Source organism: Danio rerio, chromosome 16 (assembly GCF_052040795.2).
Source record: "Danio rerio strain M-AB ecotype USA chromosome 16, GRCz13ab, whole genome shotgun sequence".
Lineage (NCBI taxonomy): Eukaryota > Metazoa > Chordata > Actinopteri > Cypriniformes > Danionidae > Danio > Danio rerio.
The window spans coordinates 7,726,240-7,742,699 of record NC_141036.1 but is presented as its reverse complement, the minus strand read 5'-3'; the positions used below and the strand labels follow the sequence as shown (position 1 = coordinate 7,742,699).

The following is a 16,460-nucleotide window of genomic DNA, read 5'->3' as shown; positions in this document are numbered from 1 at the left end:
AGCAGCAATATTTGTCAACCTGTAGTGATTCTATTGATCTGCTGTCACTCTTTGTGTCTGGAGTAATACACAAGGGTAGAGCAGATGTACGAGTGCTGCTATTGCAGAATACTAGACAGCTATTAGCAAATCAGATTCAAGAACCACAGACCTGTTATATAAAATACACACACATACAGCAAAACAAACTTTTATTTTGGATAAGATTGATCTTTGCCAAGCAGTTATAAAAATGCAATTTTAGACAGTCTTGAAAGAGAGAGAGATGCTAATTAAATGAAATATTTTAATTAATATTAAAGATATTTTCTATTTTTGTCATAGTTTTAATGTTTTATTTTTTAACATTTATCATATGCTTTATTATTTTTATTTATTAAATTAAATTACATTTTTATTAAAAAATAAAGGGACAATTCGCCAAAAAATAACCATTTCATCACCATTTACTCACCTTCAAGTGTTTCTAATCTTTAATGAAGCTCTCTCTTCTTTTGAACCCAAACTAATATATTTTGATGAATGTTAGAAACAAGCAGCCATTGCCATTCATAGCAGGAAAAACAAATGCAATGGAAGTCAATGGATGCAGCTTGCCAACATTGTTCAAAATATCTTCTTTTGTGTTTAACAGGATGACACAATATTAAATAACAATTCTAATTTCTGGCTGTACTAACCATTTAAAATAAAACATTCAATTCAAAAATCAATATAAACCTTCTCGCATGCAGTTTAACAAAAAAAAAAAAGTCAATGCTTAAATTAAACTAATTAATACATAAAAGAACACAATCCTGTATCTCACATTATATACACTCTACATAATCTGAAAGTGTTACAAAAGTCGTTTGACTTTTAACTTCAAAATGCATTTTCTCTAGAGTTCAAATCATAATTGAGTCACTAACCCATTTTACCACATTATGAAGGCAAGAAAGCCACAAAAAGCACTGTTAAAGTGTGTGTCTTCTGGTGCGAGGAGAGATGGAGGTGGGCAGGCCAGCTGGAGGTTTCCCCACTCATGGCGTGGGCTGACATGAAGGGCTGATGGGCGGGGGGTTTTCTCTGCAATTCATTTATTTGAAATAATACCACCGCACACCCTATTTCACTATAAAACCTCTTTCTAGTCTGACCGACTTCTAAAGCAGAACATGGGGAAATTATTGTGTATTTGCCGTTTCGATAAATAAAGTCTTTATCTTGTTGTGAAAAGCGTAGGTTTAAGCAGGTCTTCAGTTTTTACGCTAAAAGGATTCAAATCTAGCAACAGATTCCATTCGGCTGGGTGTGTGTGTGTGTGTGACGCACAGACAGCTAAAATATGTCAAGATACTCTGGCTAAAGGATTCTTGATTGCATATGCTTTTTATTTTTATTTGTGGGAATCCCCATTTCATTGGAACCATTACTGTACTGTAAATAATCTGCGGCATTTAAACACCATCAAAGCCTTTTGTTAAAATGCAGAGATCCTCGTCTGCAAGGCATTTATATCAGAAAATGTTTATATCAAGTGTCAACTTTTCGAAACTGAGATTTTTATACACTCACCGGCCACTTTATTAGGTACACCTGTCCATCTGCTCGTTAGCGCACATTTCTAATCAGCCAATCACATGGAAGCAAGTAAATGCATTTAGGCATGCAGACATGGTCAAGACGAACAAGTTTAAACCGAGCATCAGAATGGGGAAGAAAGATGATCTGAGTGACTTTGAATGTGACATGGTTGTTGGTGCTAGACAGGCTGGTCTGAGCATTTCAGAAACTGCTGATTTTCATGCACAACCATCTCTAGGGTTTACAGAGAATGGTCTGAAAAAGGGAAAATATCCAGTGAGCAGCAGTTCTGTGGGCACAAAATGCCTTGTTGATGCCAGAGAAGAATGGCCAGACTAGTTCTAGCTGATAGAAAGGCCACATTAACTCAAATAACCACTTGTTTTACAACCAAAGTATGCAGAAGAGCATCTCTACATGCACAACACGCTGAACCTTGAGGAGGATGAGCTACAGCAGCAGAAGACCACACCAGGTGCTCCTGTCCACTAAGAACCTGAAACTGAGGCTACTATTCGCTCAGGCTCACCAAAATCTAATAGAAGATTGGAAAAACATGGCTGGTCTGATGACTCTCGATTTCTGCTGCGGCATTCAGATGGTAGGGTCAGAATTTGGCATCAACAAAATAAAGGCATGGATCCATTCTTCTTTGTATCAAAGGTTCAGGCTGGTGGTGGCGGTTTAATGATGTGTGGATATTTTCATGGCAAACTTTGTGGTCATTAGTACCAATTGAGCATCATGTTACAAATTACTTCCAGCAAGATAATGCGCCATATCATAAAGCACAAATCATCTCCGACTGATTTCTTGAACAATAACAATTGAGTTCGCTGTACTCAAATGGCCCCCACAGTCACCAGATCTCAATCCAATAGAGCACCTCTGAGATGTGGTGGAACGAAAGATTCGCATCATGGATGTGTAGCCGACAAATATGCAGCAACTGCATGATGCTATCATGTCAAAACCAAATGCTCTGAGGAACATTTCCAGTACCTTCACTGCAAAAAATGCTTTTCTTACCTAGCTTTTTTGTCTTGTTTCTAGTCCAAATATCTTCAAATTCTTAAATCAAGAAGCATTTTCTAGACAAGCAAAACATATTCTCTTGTTTTAAGAAATAATATGCCAAAATGAAGTGAGTTTTTTTCTCAAAACAAGCAAAATAATCTGCCAATTAGGTAAGCAAAATATTCTTGTTTTTCGATTTGTGATAAGATTATTTTGCTTACCCTATTGGCAGACTATTCAGTGCTCGATGTGTCGGAAAGAGCCCTAAGACTGGTTTTGTCGTAAAGAGTGAATTATAAATGAGCATTTCCCTAAAAACATGAATCTAGCCAACACTGTGATAAGCAAATAAAAGAAGTTTGTTTCCCTCTGCTGTGTTATTAAAGGTCCAGTAAAATTAAAATGTTTTTTAGTGTTAGATGTTAGTATCAGTATGCTTTAAGGATATCTGTAAGCTAGTGTGGTACAAAACAACAACAAAAAAATTGCGTTTAGAAGATTTAAAGATGTAAAGCTTGGTCAGAGAAGTGCAGCATCTCGTGTTTTTAAAAGCAGAGACATGTTCAGTGTGTCAGAATGAGCCCTCAGACTGGTTTTATGGTAAAGAGTGAATCATAAATGAGGATTAAGTTAAAAAAACTTAATCTAGCGAACATCATCAGGGCTCGAAATTAACTTTTTTACTTGGTAGCACCGGTGCTCCCAACTTCAAAAATTTAGGAGCACCAGAAAAAATTTAGGAGCACCCACCAAAAATGAATGAGCACCAATGCAAATTGTATTTTAAGATTTATTGTATTTTAAAACAACATCAATTAGGACTAACAAAAACCAGAAAGAACTATCTAACTAATGCTGAGATGAAATTAATATTTGTGTGCAATAATTCCAAAATGTGTATGTCTAATAATTATAGAATATTAATGATGATGATGAAAATGACAATAATAGTAACAATGAATTACATTTCTCATCATCATGCTGCCTTGAATGTAAGTTATCTGCTATAAAAAGTCTGTTACTTTATGAAAAATAAATGTATAGTTTGCATCAAACAAAAATGAAGCACTGCAGTAAGAAATGTTTATTTTGTACTGCTAAACAGCATATATATATATATGCATGTCAGTTTAATAAATAATATTTCTGCTACAAAACAAACAAAACATTATAATAAATAATTCAATTCAAGGCTGAAAGCTGCAAACCAGTCATCAGTAAATAAATAGAAAAAATAATATACACCTCAAGAAAGAATAGACAAAAGTAAGTAAAGTCTCACTTCTATCAATCTTGAAAAGTTTTGGTTTCAGTTTGTGTCAATTTAAATGTTCAGTCTGAGCTGATCTTCATTTTTCTGTGTTTGTGGAAAAGCAGGCGAGTCAGCCGACCCAATTTATGAGCAGGTTGAGCACTGGGGCAATACCGCTGTTTGTTATGAACCGCAGTTTCAGTGTAAACTTAGTAAAGGCGAGCTTCTTTGGCGATGATATGTACAGTATTAGATTTGACTTTTAGCGGACATTTGCGCCGAACACGCAGTGAATGCAACGCATCGAGATTCGGGCACCTTCCTTCTCGGAAAAGCACGTACTCGATTGATCTCAGCTGGGGGATCAATATTCACCACGTGTCATGATCGCTCTCATCTGCGCCTCAACTTTAGGTGGGGTTTGCAAACCTGTGTGCTTTAAGTTTTCACTCTTCAGCCGTTTGCATTTCCCGTGGTCATAAAAGCTCCTTCACTGTCACCTGACAGCGGAATACCTTGAGTGATTGACAGCTAATATGAACCAATATAGCGGCAGGGAAGAGCGATTCAGCACATTTTTAGAAAAAATCAAAACAGGTCGCACTAATGCTCCCAAATATATTATGAGGTCGCATCGATTAATTTTCGGGCGCATATGCGACCAAAATGGTCGCAATTTCGAGCCCTGATCATGATAAGCAAATAATGGTTTGAGAGCTTTTTGGAACTGATGAGGCATTTCCTAGGCTGAGTAAGAAGAAGTGTGTTTCCTTCTGCTCTGTTATCAAAGCAAACCCCCCATATTTGGAAGAGGCAGAACGATAACAAATAGTGAAGCACAAAGTGCCACTTTCTCTTCAAGCAAAGCAGCAGGTCTGTTCAGACAAAGCAAGCAGATTTTGAATTGAGCTGGAAGCAGCACAGATGTGCTCCGTCATGCAGGTGCTCTGTGTGTCACTGCTATTGTCTGCTTATCTACTTCCTCTCAGGAGAAACCGAGACTGCTCCTGTTTTGGCTGTGGATTTCATTCAGGCAACCCTGATTTGTCTTTCTTTCTTTTCGCTTTTCTCATCTCTACTGTTGATCTCTAGATGTGAAAGATTTGTTTTCCTCTAATGTTCAAGATAATTCTAAACACCAGACACGTTTTGTTCAAATGGTATGTGTGTGTGGGAATTATTTCTGTCTCTGTGGGTCACGACTTACCCTCAATGGCAGCAGGAAACAGCTCCTTCAGCAGGTCTCCCAGTGTAAGCGCTTGGCCTTCAGAAGACACTGGTCGGAAGAGCGTCTGGATGAATGGTCTGTCACTCATAGTCTAAAAAAAGGACAAAAACAAGACATAAGCTAGATCATAAAAATACATTGCGCGCAGTTCTAAAAATGTATCCACTAAAAAAATCTAAATCAACAGTTTTATTTAACAAAATTAAATAGAAGATACTGGGTGAGTAAATTATAGAGTCATTTTTATTTTTTGGGGTGAACTATTTCTTTAAGAGTGTTTTTGAAGGCTAGTTGTACATTAGCTGAATAGCCATTTGCTTTGTTTTGAAAGAGGACCTAAAAATGCTTTATTGTTGCAATTTTCTTTTTGTTTCAGTTCTCCAACTGAAGGCAACATTTCTAAACGGACCAAACTTTCTCATATGAAGGTCTCTACAATGATTAATCCTGAGAGACATTAGAAAAACAGCTTCTTTTCACACAGTGTATGTAATAGCTTGTCATAAATGTAACAGCAGCATCATACAGTGTGATACAGCCTGCTCTTATCTTGGTAATATTGCTTTCTCACCACAAGAGTTCATTTTGAAGTGGGCTGAGATCCCCTCATTGAGCAGATTGCGGACCAACTGCCTGACTACAGTGTTAAAATATGTCAAACATACCATTACTCATTATACCCTTTTGAAAATTTAAATTTTGGGTCAGAGGGAATAAGCTGTTTTTGCCTCAGTGCAGTTATGAATTACGGAGCTCAAAAGTATAGTTCAAATTGGTATAAAACAAATACAAAGTGTATCCCTTACTGCCTCTTATGGTGCAGTTTGATCACAGAGAGTTGGAACAGATCTTAAGTTCCCAGTTTCTTTGCAAATCCTGTCATATACACGTTTATACGCATTAATACTGAAATATTGTCATACGTGTCTGTCAATCAATATCATCATGTTGTAGTGGGTCTAAAAATTGCAGAGATTTTGATCCTATTTTACAGTAAGAATTTAAAAAAAACAGACTCTGCATTTAGGTCACTCCAATATGACTGTAGACAAGGCATGTGATGATAATCGGTTTCAAGGTTTACCGCGGTTTGGAAAATTCAAGGTTTTAAATCAGCCAATGCTTTCTGTTATACCATTCCTTATGCCTAGCTCAGACTACGAGATTTTAGCCCCGATTTTGGCTCGCCGACAGGTTTTGAGAAACTGCCGACAAATGCCTGAAATCACAGGCAAATCGGTGCTCGTGCGCGTGAGCGAAAATCACACAGTATGAACTATCTAAAACGCGATCTGATAGAATCGCCGATGAGTCGCCGATGCCTGCGAGATATTTGGCATGCTGAATATCTGGAGCTGTCGGCGATTCAAATCATGCCGTGTGAATTGAGTTTTGACTGAAAATAACATCAGCGATCGCCTACAGCCAATGAGAGAGCAGCTTTCACTTGGGCTCATTTTCGGTTTATTTGGACCCACGAAATGGAGAAAAAACTAGTGGAGTATTGACAGGACTCAGGAGCGCCCGTGTCTGTTTGACGTTTCACACAGAAAGAAATAACTTTATTATAAACTTAAGTTGAGGAGAAATGGCTAGTTCCCTTTAAACCCAGGTGAGCAAATATGTACATTTTCTACCCCATTAAAGGCTTCTTTCTCATTATGTAGTTAATAACAAAAGATATACGACGTGTTTTTGGCTGTGAGACGTAGTTTGAACGAACTTGTCGGCGATTCTTTCTATTGTAAAGTCATGTAATGTAAAAGTCCCTGTTGCCGATCCATCTTGCAGTGTAAACAAGCAGCGACGAAACGCAAGCCCAGATAGTCAAGCAGTGTGAAAACATCTTTGACAAGAATACTTTGAAAATCATGCAGTCTGAACTCAGCATAAGTTATACAGTATGTAAGTTTGTTTTTATGCTTTAAAAAATGCTTTTCACAACTATTTTAGTTAAACCATATCTCCAGCAGAAAAGGAACAATACTACTGGTCCAAAATATTATAAATGTTTCTTAAAATAAAATATATTATGTTCAATGGTGGAAAAAAGTTGCTGTTTTTTTACCCAGACATGTTAAAAGAACTTATTTTGGAGAAGTAATCACAATATCGTGATACCTTTATTCAAGGTTATCATACCATCATACCATGCCTACTGTGGACACACTATATCTACGCACAGTTCTGTCCAAACAGCTTTCAAAAGCTGATTTTGCATGACAGTCGCCCTTTAATGTTTATACCCAATTTTTACTCGCATTATAAAGAACTTGCAACACCCAATTCATTTGTTAATATCATGTCAGTTAGCAGCTGTTTTAACGCCACACACTGGTCAGGAATAACGTCAACTGCTGAATGAGATATTGAGTGGATTAACAGCCGGTAGTCAAGGCATAGTCTTTCCTTTGGCCTTGAGCGAGCAGGCAAGGTGTCGAATGCTGGACAGGATCCAGTTTTCACACACAACTTGCATGTGGTCAGTGATGGAGGGTATCATCCTGAAAGATCTGGACCTGCGGTGACAAACAGCGGCCTGGCGAACAATAGGAGCCAATCAAGGTGCGGTGAAAAGGAAACTGGTGACACAACGGCTCAGGTAGACCAGCTGACACCGACACCCTCGGGTCTCAGGAAGAGAAGGTGTCTCAGAATGCTATGCTCTCGATCGGGTTACCAGAAAAACTGACTCACTGCGCACTTCCACCGAGATCATCTCTAGAGTCGGAGAAGAGAGAGTGTGAGAAGTGACAGCTACTTCGTTGCATTTTTAAACGCCAGCATTAATTATTGACCTCAGCATTATCCAAAAGGCTTCTGATACTGATGAGAAGTGTGATACTCTGGGTGCCGGACACTTTCTTTTCAACTCCCCTGACACCCTAGCTGGCAAACCAGCACATGAACCACACAACAGACATCATTAGCCTTTCTCCAAAAGCAAGAGGCCAGAGAAAAGAGATGCTCTCAGGTCTCAGGCCTTGATCCGAGGCTGACTCTACTCTTTAAAATATACATATAATTAAAGCAATGAGTAGTATAAAACACATTGAGTGACTTGGTAACTTTGAATCAATATATATGCATAGATGCATGCATTTAGTCAACAATGCAAGTCAAAAGAGTGTAGAGCTAATAAAATATCAAAAAGCCACATCATTCAAATAATCAAACTGCCAATTTGAATAGTCAAAAAAACCTGTTAAATCATTTGAATATTAAAAAAATAAAACTGTCGCTTCAATGCTAGTAGCAAAATCAGAGGCAAAACTGTTCTTGTTTATTTATTTTAGTGCCAACCGCATAGCATGCGTTTTCAAAGATGCAATCTGACAGAAGTAGCAATTCATCGTTGACCTCATCAGTAGGTGACTCAAAGTCCCGCAGTGTGAAATGTGTTTTGTTTGGAATTACTGGCCACTTTATTAGGTACACAATTGCACATGACAGCAACTCAATGCATTTAGGCATGTAGACAGATCAAGACGATCTGCTGCAGTTCAAACCAAGCATCAGAATGGGGAAGAAACGTGATTTAAGTGACTTTGAATGTGACATGGTTGTTGGTGCCAGACAGGCTGGTCTGAGCATTTCAGAAACTGCTGATTTTCACGCACAACCATCTCTTAAGGTTTACAGAGAATGGTCTGAAAAAGGGAAAATATCCAGTGAGCAGCAGTTCTGTGGGCGCAAATGCCTTGTTTATGCCAGAGAAGAATGGCCAGACTAGTTTCAGCTGATAGAAAGGCAACATTAACTCAACTAACCACTTCTTATACAACCAAGGTATTCAGAAGAGCATCTCTACATGCACAACACACTGAACCTTGAGGCAGATGGGCTACAGCAGCAGAAGACCACACTGGGTGCAACTCCTGTCCACTAAGAACATAAAACTGACGCTACTATTCACACAGGCTCACCAAAATTGGACAATAGAAGATTGGAAAAACGTTGCCTGGTCTGATGAAACTCAATTTCTACTGCAACATTCAGATGGTAGGGTCAGAATTTGGCGTCAACAACATGAAAGCATGGATTCATTCTGCCTTGTGTCAGAGGTTCAGGCTGGTGGTGGTGGTGTAATGTTGTGGAGGATTATTTTCTTAGCACAATTTGGGCCCATTAGTACCAACTGAGCATCATGTCAATGACACAACTTACCTGAGTATTGATTCTGACCATGCCCATCCCTTTATGACCCCATTGTACCTATGTTCTGATGACTACTTCCAGCAGGATAACGTGCAATGTCATAAAGCACCAATCATCTCAGACTGGTTTCTTGAACATAACATTGAGTTCACTGTACTCAAACGGCCTTTAAAGTCACCAGCTCTCAATCCAATAGAGCACTTTTGACATGTGGAGGAACGGGAGATTCGCATCATGGATGTGTAGCCGACAAATCTGCAGCAATTGTGTGATGCTATCATGTCAATATAAACCAAAATCTCTGAGGAATGTTTCCAGTACCTTGTTGAATCTCTGCCACAAAGGATTAAGGCAGTTCTTAAGGCAAAAGCAGGTCCAAACTGGTGCTAGTAAGATGTACCTAATAAAGTGGCGGTTGAGTGTACATTGGCTATGATCTACAGCAGGGGTCACCAATCTCGATCCTGGAGGGCCGGTGTCCCTGCAGGGTTTAGCTCCAACTTGCCTTTACACACCTGTCTGGGTGTTTCAAGTATACCTAGTAAGACCTCTATTAGCTTGTTCAGGTGTGTTTGATTAAGGTTGGAGCTAAAATCTGCAGGCCACCGGCCCTCCAGGAACAAGTTTGGTGACCACTGATCTACAGCAAGATTCAGGCCAAAAAACTTTCAAAGCAGGAATCATTGACCTGCAACATAACAATGGCATGCATTGATTCCACAATACACAATTCTGTACTTCCTTTCCAATTTTGTTTGTTTTTTTCCACTAAAATCATAATAAAACGGACAACTTGATCAATCCTGAACTGAGTCTTGTGTAAGAATTACTGCAGTCAGTGTGTGCACATCTTAAAAAACATTTTAAGCAAGTGCTCGACCAAATGAAATATTTATAGGGACTGTGGGACTTTTAAGTTCACATCCTGTTATGAGTTGTTGTTGCCCCTAATCTACGGCAAATGTTAGTGAGAGCTGACCAAAATTTGGAACGTTTAAGTAATCATCTTTTAGTCTCTGGGGGAACTTTAGATGTGGACAATGTACAAAATGCAATTTCACAACTAAATGTCAGACCTTTAGTCACCATGGGAAACCTTTTAAAATTATGAGCAATATATCTTGCAACACTAAAAATGTAACTTATATGATCAAATGTCTTTGTGGTTTGACGTATATTAGTAAATCAAAGCACTGTCTTAAGATGCGTATTCCTGAACATAGAAGTAACACACGATTGAATGACCAACAAAATCCTATTGCGGTTTATTTTAATGATTTTAAACACAATTTGACTACTTCACGTTATCTCAGCATTGAAAAAGTGGAAGCATTTAGGGTGCTTTCACACTTGGTTCATTTGCCTGGACCGAACATAAGTTTGATTGTCCCTCCTTGCCACCTCATCGGTTGGTTTGTGTTCACACTGTCTTTTTTCCTTCTGAACTACGGTACGCTTGCGTCATCGAGCTGCTGTTTTGTTTATGGCCATGGCTAGGTGACGGTCACGAGAGCAAGTGCCGAAATGGAAAGACGTCCGCACATCGCGGTCATTCTGCTTTAACTGTAGCTTTTGGTTTTGGACATACAGAAAGCGACTCGCGTCCATCTGCCGCAAAAATGTTACAAACATTCAGAGCATCACACAGTGTCTGCAGAAGTTTTTGGAGGAGACAAGCAGACATCACTGTGTATCTGTGTTTGCCCTGGCTCAGTCCTGCGCGTGTCACCAAGGTACGAAACGACACACACACACACACACACGAACGAACGTTATGAAACACAGTAGGTGGTTCACTTCTGTTATTTGGTATGATTGCATTCACCTCAGAAGTGAACCGCTCCAAAATTTGCATGAACCGTGCCCCAGACCACCTCTTTCAGACTCTGGTACGATTCACAGGTGCGTACCCAAGTTCAGAAGACAGTTCACACTAGCTAAACGTACCGTACTATGATGTCAAACGAACCAGAGTGTGGACCAATTTCAAAGCACTTCATGGGACCTTTAAACACGTGCGTGGAGCTAAAAGTGACGTATTACTTAATTTACAGAGAGCTGTACAAGACAATGAAGTGAATAGTGAAAATAATGAGCAAATACCTGATATATTCTAAAGGGGATATACCGAAAGCCTCCCTCTTCGGTGGGATACTCCATGAGTTTGCGATTCATGGCCCAGAACTGGTCAAATTTATCTGAAAAAAAAGAAAAGTGGGTTTAATTAATGACAGTAATTTATGTTTCATGTTGCACATCTTTTACACAGCACAACACAACTTTCTTCCGTGGGACAGTACAAGTTGTCATTTTCTTGTATTTTGCATTTTTGAACCAAGCAATATTACTGCCAGCAAGGACTCATTATGTTCAGTCTTTTTAAACAGACTGCAATCAAAAGAGATGTTGTGTTTTGTTGTTGTTTGTCAGGATGCTTCAAAGTTTACTCTCTTGTGGTTTATTAGGAGAGACACTTTCTAGTTGTCTTTAAGATCAGTATCCAGTTTATGGAGTCAATAGAGTAGCAGATATGGGGTTTTATATAAAAAGACTATGGGCTCTATATCAATGATCTAGGCGCAAAGTCTAAAGCTCATGGCGCAAAAGCATTAAGGTCATGTTCGAATCCACTTTTGCTATTTGAAGGACGAAAAAATACGCTCTGCACCATGGTCTAACAGAGTGTGTGCTTATTCACTTAATGAGTCATGGCTGTGTTTTGAGCATAACGTGCAATAAACCAATCAGAGTCTTATCTCCCCCATTCCCTTTAAGAGTCAGTTGCGTCCCGCCATGGTGCATTTGTTATTTATATGGCGGATTTTGTAAGAGGAAAAACTGAATGCTTCACTAGCGAGAAAACAGTCAAACAGACCATCTGCAGCGTGAGGATAAAAAACGAGTCTCGTCCATTCGACCTCTTTACTTTCTCTTTACCTTACTTTCACTCATTACTCCTTTACTTTCATAGAAAAGGAAACTGCGTTGTACGCACTCCACTGAAGACATCAATAAGCCTACATATTTAATTTAGTTTGTTAAGCGCATAGATTTGTTTATGTCCACATAGTGACGCATACGTCTCCAAAACCCGACAGCTGGACAAATCTAAACTAGTTTTTAATAAAACAAAAATAAATATGCATATAATAAATCATACTGATAATAATAAAAACATTATATGAAGCAGATTGTCATGAATAAACTAAAAGAGCCCCCTGAGGTAGTGGTCTTAATATTTATTTAGAAAATAATAATTTTGTAACATTTTTAATCCTTTTATTGTTTTCATATGTAAAGATATTTGTTTATTGCTGTACATCCTGTGTGTAGCTGCTTTTAGCTGGTCAATAGCACAGTCTGTTTCAGTTCTTCAATATAGCAATGAGACAACAATGCGCCTTAACACACCTCCATTATAGACCAGCACACCTTAAAGTGGCACAAAGGGATTTGATATTTATATATTTGGTGCAAAAAATGAAAATTAGGGTTGCTATGGTCTGAAAATAGCAACAAATCACGCCAAACACATTTTGCACTGGGAGTATGATAGGGCCCTATGGGTTAAAGTTTAATTTTAGCTTGTGCTTATTTGCTGTTTTTTTTCAGATCTGAAAAACACAAATAAAGACAAAATGATTAGCCCTTCTGTTAAATGTGTAGTCTTTTTTTATATATGTATTGATATATATTTATATATTTAATATTTGTTATAATAATAATATTTATTATAATGTTGTTATAATAATTTTATATATTTTTTTTTAACATGAAAGTGAAGTTAAACATCTCCCATGGACTGCACAGTCCCCAGATTTAAATATTATTGAGCCACTTTGAGGTGTTTTGGAGAAGCGAGTCAGAGAACGTTTTCCTCATAGATATAGAACAGCCACATTTGTAGCCACATAGAATAGTGGCTACAAATTAATTTTTTTATTCTAAACAAACAAAAATAAATTAGTTTCTCCAGAAGAAAAAAATATAATAGGAAATACTGGGAAAAAAATCCTTGCTTTATTAAACATCATTTGGGAAATATTTGAAAATAATCATTTCACAGGAAGGCTAAAACTTTTGTCTTCAAAAGTACCTTACTATGATTTCTTGCAGGGCAATTTTAAATACATCTATAATATGTTATGAACAAATATGTTGTTGTTTATTTGGTTCTATTTACACTAAAAGGGAACAACTGTTAGTAGCTACTTTTTTTTCTCAATTTTGGAAATAAATTAGATTGATCAGCGTGAATTTTAAATAACCTGACTGTGTGTGAACAGAACTGGGTTAAGCAAGAAAAGTTGCACTGACAACCACATTCATCTGTGGTACGCATGTGGTCATTACAACTTCTCAACATAAACGAGAAGAACAGGCATGAGAGTCCTGTGCAGATGCGTAGTGTTCAGCACGCTGGCTGCATTCTCACACGCGCAGGTGAAAATTAACATCCGCTTAGAAATTGTTACTTTCTCTGCCTACACACACTCATTAGAAGAGAGGGCAGCTGGGATGGCGTGTTGTCAAAACATCATCTCTGCTTCTGAAACTCACCCCGCTCTCGGTTTATCGGCAGAGCTTCACATTTTCACCTTTAAATTAACTACTGAAACCAGTGCTTAAGTGCAGTCTGAAACGCACACACTACTTCTCACACACACTAATTTTTAAACATTACAAACATTTTCTGATTGTGTAAATGAGTACATGTCAAAAAAATCTGGCCATATTATGATTAAAGACTGAGGACCACAAACATTTATATTGACTCAATTATTAACAATTTCTCCACAAACACTTCCTGTTCACTGCACTCACGTAAACCCTCCTGTTTTTGCCGAAATTCTCCCGTATTTTACCATTCTACCCCACTTTCTTTACATTACTGTGTGTCGATCGTCGACTTTCATATGCTACCTCTGAACCAGTGAATGCATGTATAAGCGCTGATGGACAGACGCGCTCCATACAATAAACTGATCCCAGATCAGCGTCTGTACACGCCATTTACAGAGGAGCGGGTGTATGTTTAAACAGACAAATACACTAATAATATGAAACATCTCCGTCCTGCATGTTTTATTTTAAACAACTTATTTTCTCTTAAATGAGCACAAACAGTTTCTAAAGTAATGGACTGCTTTCATTATAGATCTGTGCATTCTTACAGAGACACCTCTGTTATCAAACTAAGCAAAACATGAGATTCATTTGCTGCTCACTTGTTTGAAAACAGAAGTGTCCCTTTAAATGGCGCACACAGACGCTGATCTGGGATCAGTTTATTGTACGAAGCGCGTCTGTCCGTCAGCGCTTATACATGCATTTACTGGTTCAGAGGTTGCAAAGTGAAAGGCGACGATCAGCGCACAGTAATTTAAAGAAAGTGGGGTAGAATGGTAAAATATGGGAGAATTTCAGCAAAAACGGGAGGGTTTACGTGTGGGAGGAAGTGTTTGTGGAGGAACAGTTTTGCGAGAGAACGCAAAACATCTTTGCGAGGGAACGCAAAACTTTGCGAGGGAACGCAAAACATCTTTGTGAGATAACGCAAAACATCTTTGCGAGAGAACGCAAAAACTTAGAAATATATATTTTCCTCCCACCCATTTTTTTTCTTTTTTCTTTTTTTTTTTTCACCCAGCCAATTTTTTTTCTCCTCCACTACGTCCCTTCCGGGGTTCCGTACAAGTGCACCGCAATTCATGCAGGTAGAACTAACCAATCTTCTTTACACTTTGTATGGAATGTACACATTTCAGAAATAATGGCAGATTAATTACCTTAGACAAACACAGCGTACCAAACACTGCAGTGTAAATAAAAAAGCATGTACAGTGCAACAGGAAAGTATTCATAGCTCTTCACTTTTACCACATTTCTTTATGTTACAGCATTATTCCAAAATGGATTAAATTCATTTATTTCCTTAAAATTCTACACACAATACCCCATAATGACAATGTGAATTAGTATTATTTTTTTAATTATTGAAAATTTATTTAAAATAAAAAAATCTGTAAAATCTCATGTACAGAAGTATTCATAGCCTTTGCCGTGAAGCTCTAAATTGAGCTCAGGTTCATTCTGTTTCCACTGATCATATTTGAGATGTTTCAGCATCTTCATTGGAGTTCAGCTGTGGTAAATTCAGTTGATTGGACATGATTTGAAAAGGCATACACCTGTCTATATAAGGTCCCAGGTTTGACAGTGCATGTCAAAGCACAAACCAAGCATGAAGACAAAGGAATTGTCTGTAGACTTTAGAGACAGGATTGTCTCAAGGCACAAGGCTGGGGAAGGTTACAGAAACATTTCTGCTGCTCTGAAAATTCCAATGAGCACAGTGGCCTCCATCATCTGTTAGTGGAAGATGTTTGAAACCACCAGGACTCTTCGTAGAGCTGGCCGGCCATCTAAGCTGAGTAATCGGGGGAGAAGAGCCTTAGTCAGGAAGGTGATCAATAACCCAATGGTCAATCTGTCTGAGCTCCAACATTCTTCTGTGGAGAAAGGAGAACCTTACAGAAGGACAACCATCTGAGCTGCAATCCACCAATCAGGCCTGTATGGTAGAATGGCCATATTGGAATTTGCCAAAAGGCATCTGAAGGACTCTTAGACCATAAAAAACTAAATTTTCTGGTCTGATGAAACTAAAACTGAACTCTTTGGAGTGAATGCCAGGCGTTACATATGGAGAAAACCAGGCACCACTCCTTACCATCTCTACAGCGAAGCATGGTGGTGGCAGCATCATGCTGTGGGGATGTTTTTCAGCAACAGGAACTGGAAAACTAGTCAGGATAGAGGGAAAGATGAATGCAGCAATGTACAGAGACATCCTGAATGAAAACCTGCTTCAGAGTGCTCTTGACCTCAGACTGGGGCGATGGTTCATCTTCCAGCAAGACAATGACCCAAAGCACACCACCAAAATATCAATGGACTGACTTCACAACAACATTATGGGGTATTGAGAGAAGAATTTTGATGAAATAAATGACTTTAATCCATTTTGAAATAAGGCTGTCACATGAAAAAATGTGGAAACCGTGAAGGGCTATGAATGCTTTCCGAATGCACTGTAAGGATGTCGCCAAAGTGGCTCTTTGGTTTCTTTTCTTGTGCATCTCAGTCACTAGCACCTCATCTGAAAGATTTTTTTGCATAGAGGATAATATAGTCATCCAACTTCACAGTTTGTAATGTATTTGAATAATGATGGTT

The 16,460-nt window shown here is 38.4% G+C and overlaps 2 protein-coding genes across 4 annotated transcripts in view; one reads left to right on the top strand and one right to left on the bottom strand.

Annotated features, from left to right (window-relative positions):
- Positions 1-16,460, top strand: part of foxo6a (forkhead box O6 a) — a 134,908-nt gene that overhangs the window by 44,818 nt on the left and 73,630 nt on the right. The window lies entirely within an intron of this gene.
- The window catches only part of atg5 (ATG5 autophagy related 5 homolog (S. cerevisiae)), a 32,343-nt gene that overhangs the window by 9,644 nt on the left and 6,239 nt on the right, over positions 1-16,460 (bottom strand). For all 3 annotated transcript variants that reach the window (NM_205618.2, XM_087285669.1, NM_001009914.2), the window contains 2 exon segments: positions 5,043-5,154; positions 11,325-11,419. In NM_205618.2, the coding sequence (NP_991181.2) occupies positions 5,043-5,154; positions 11,325-11,419 (207 nt within the window).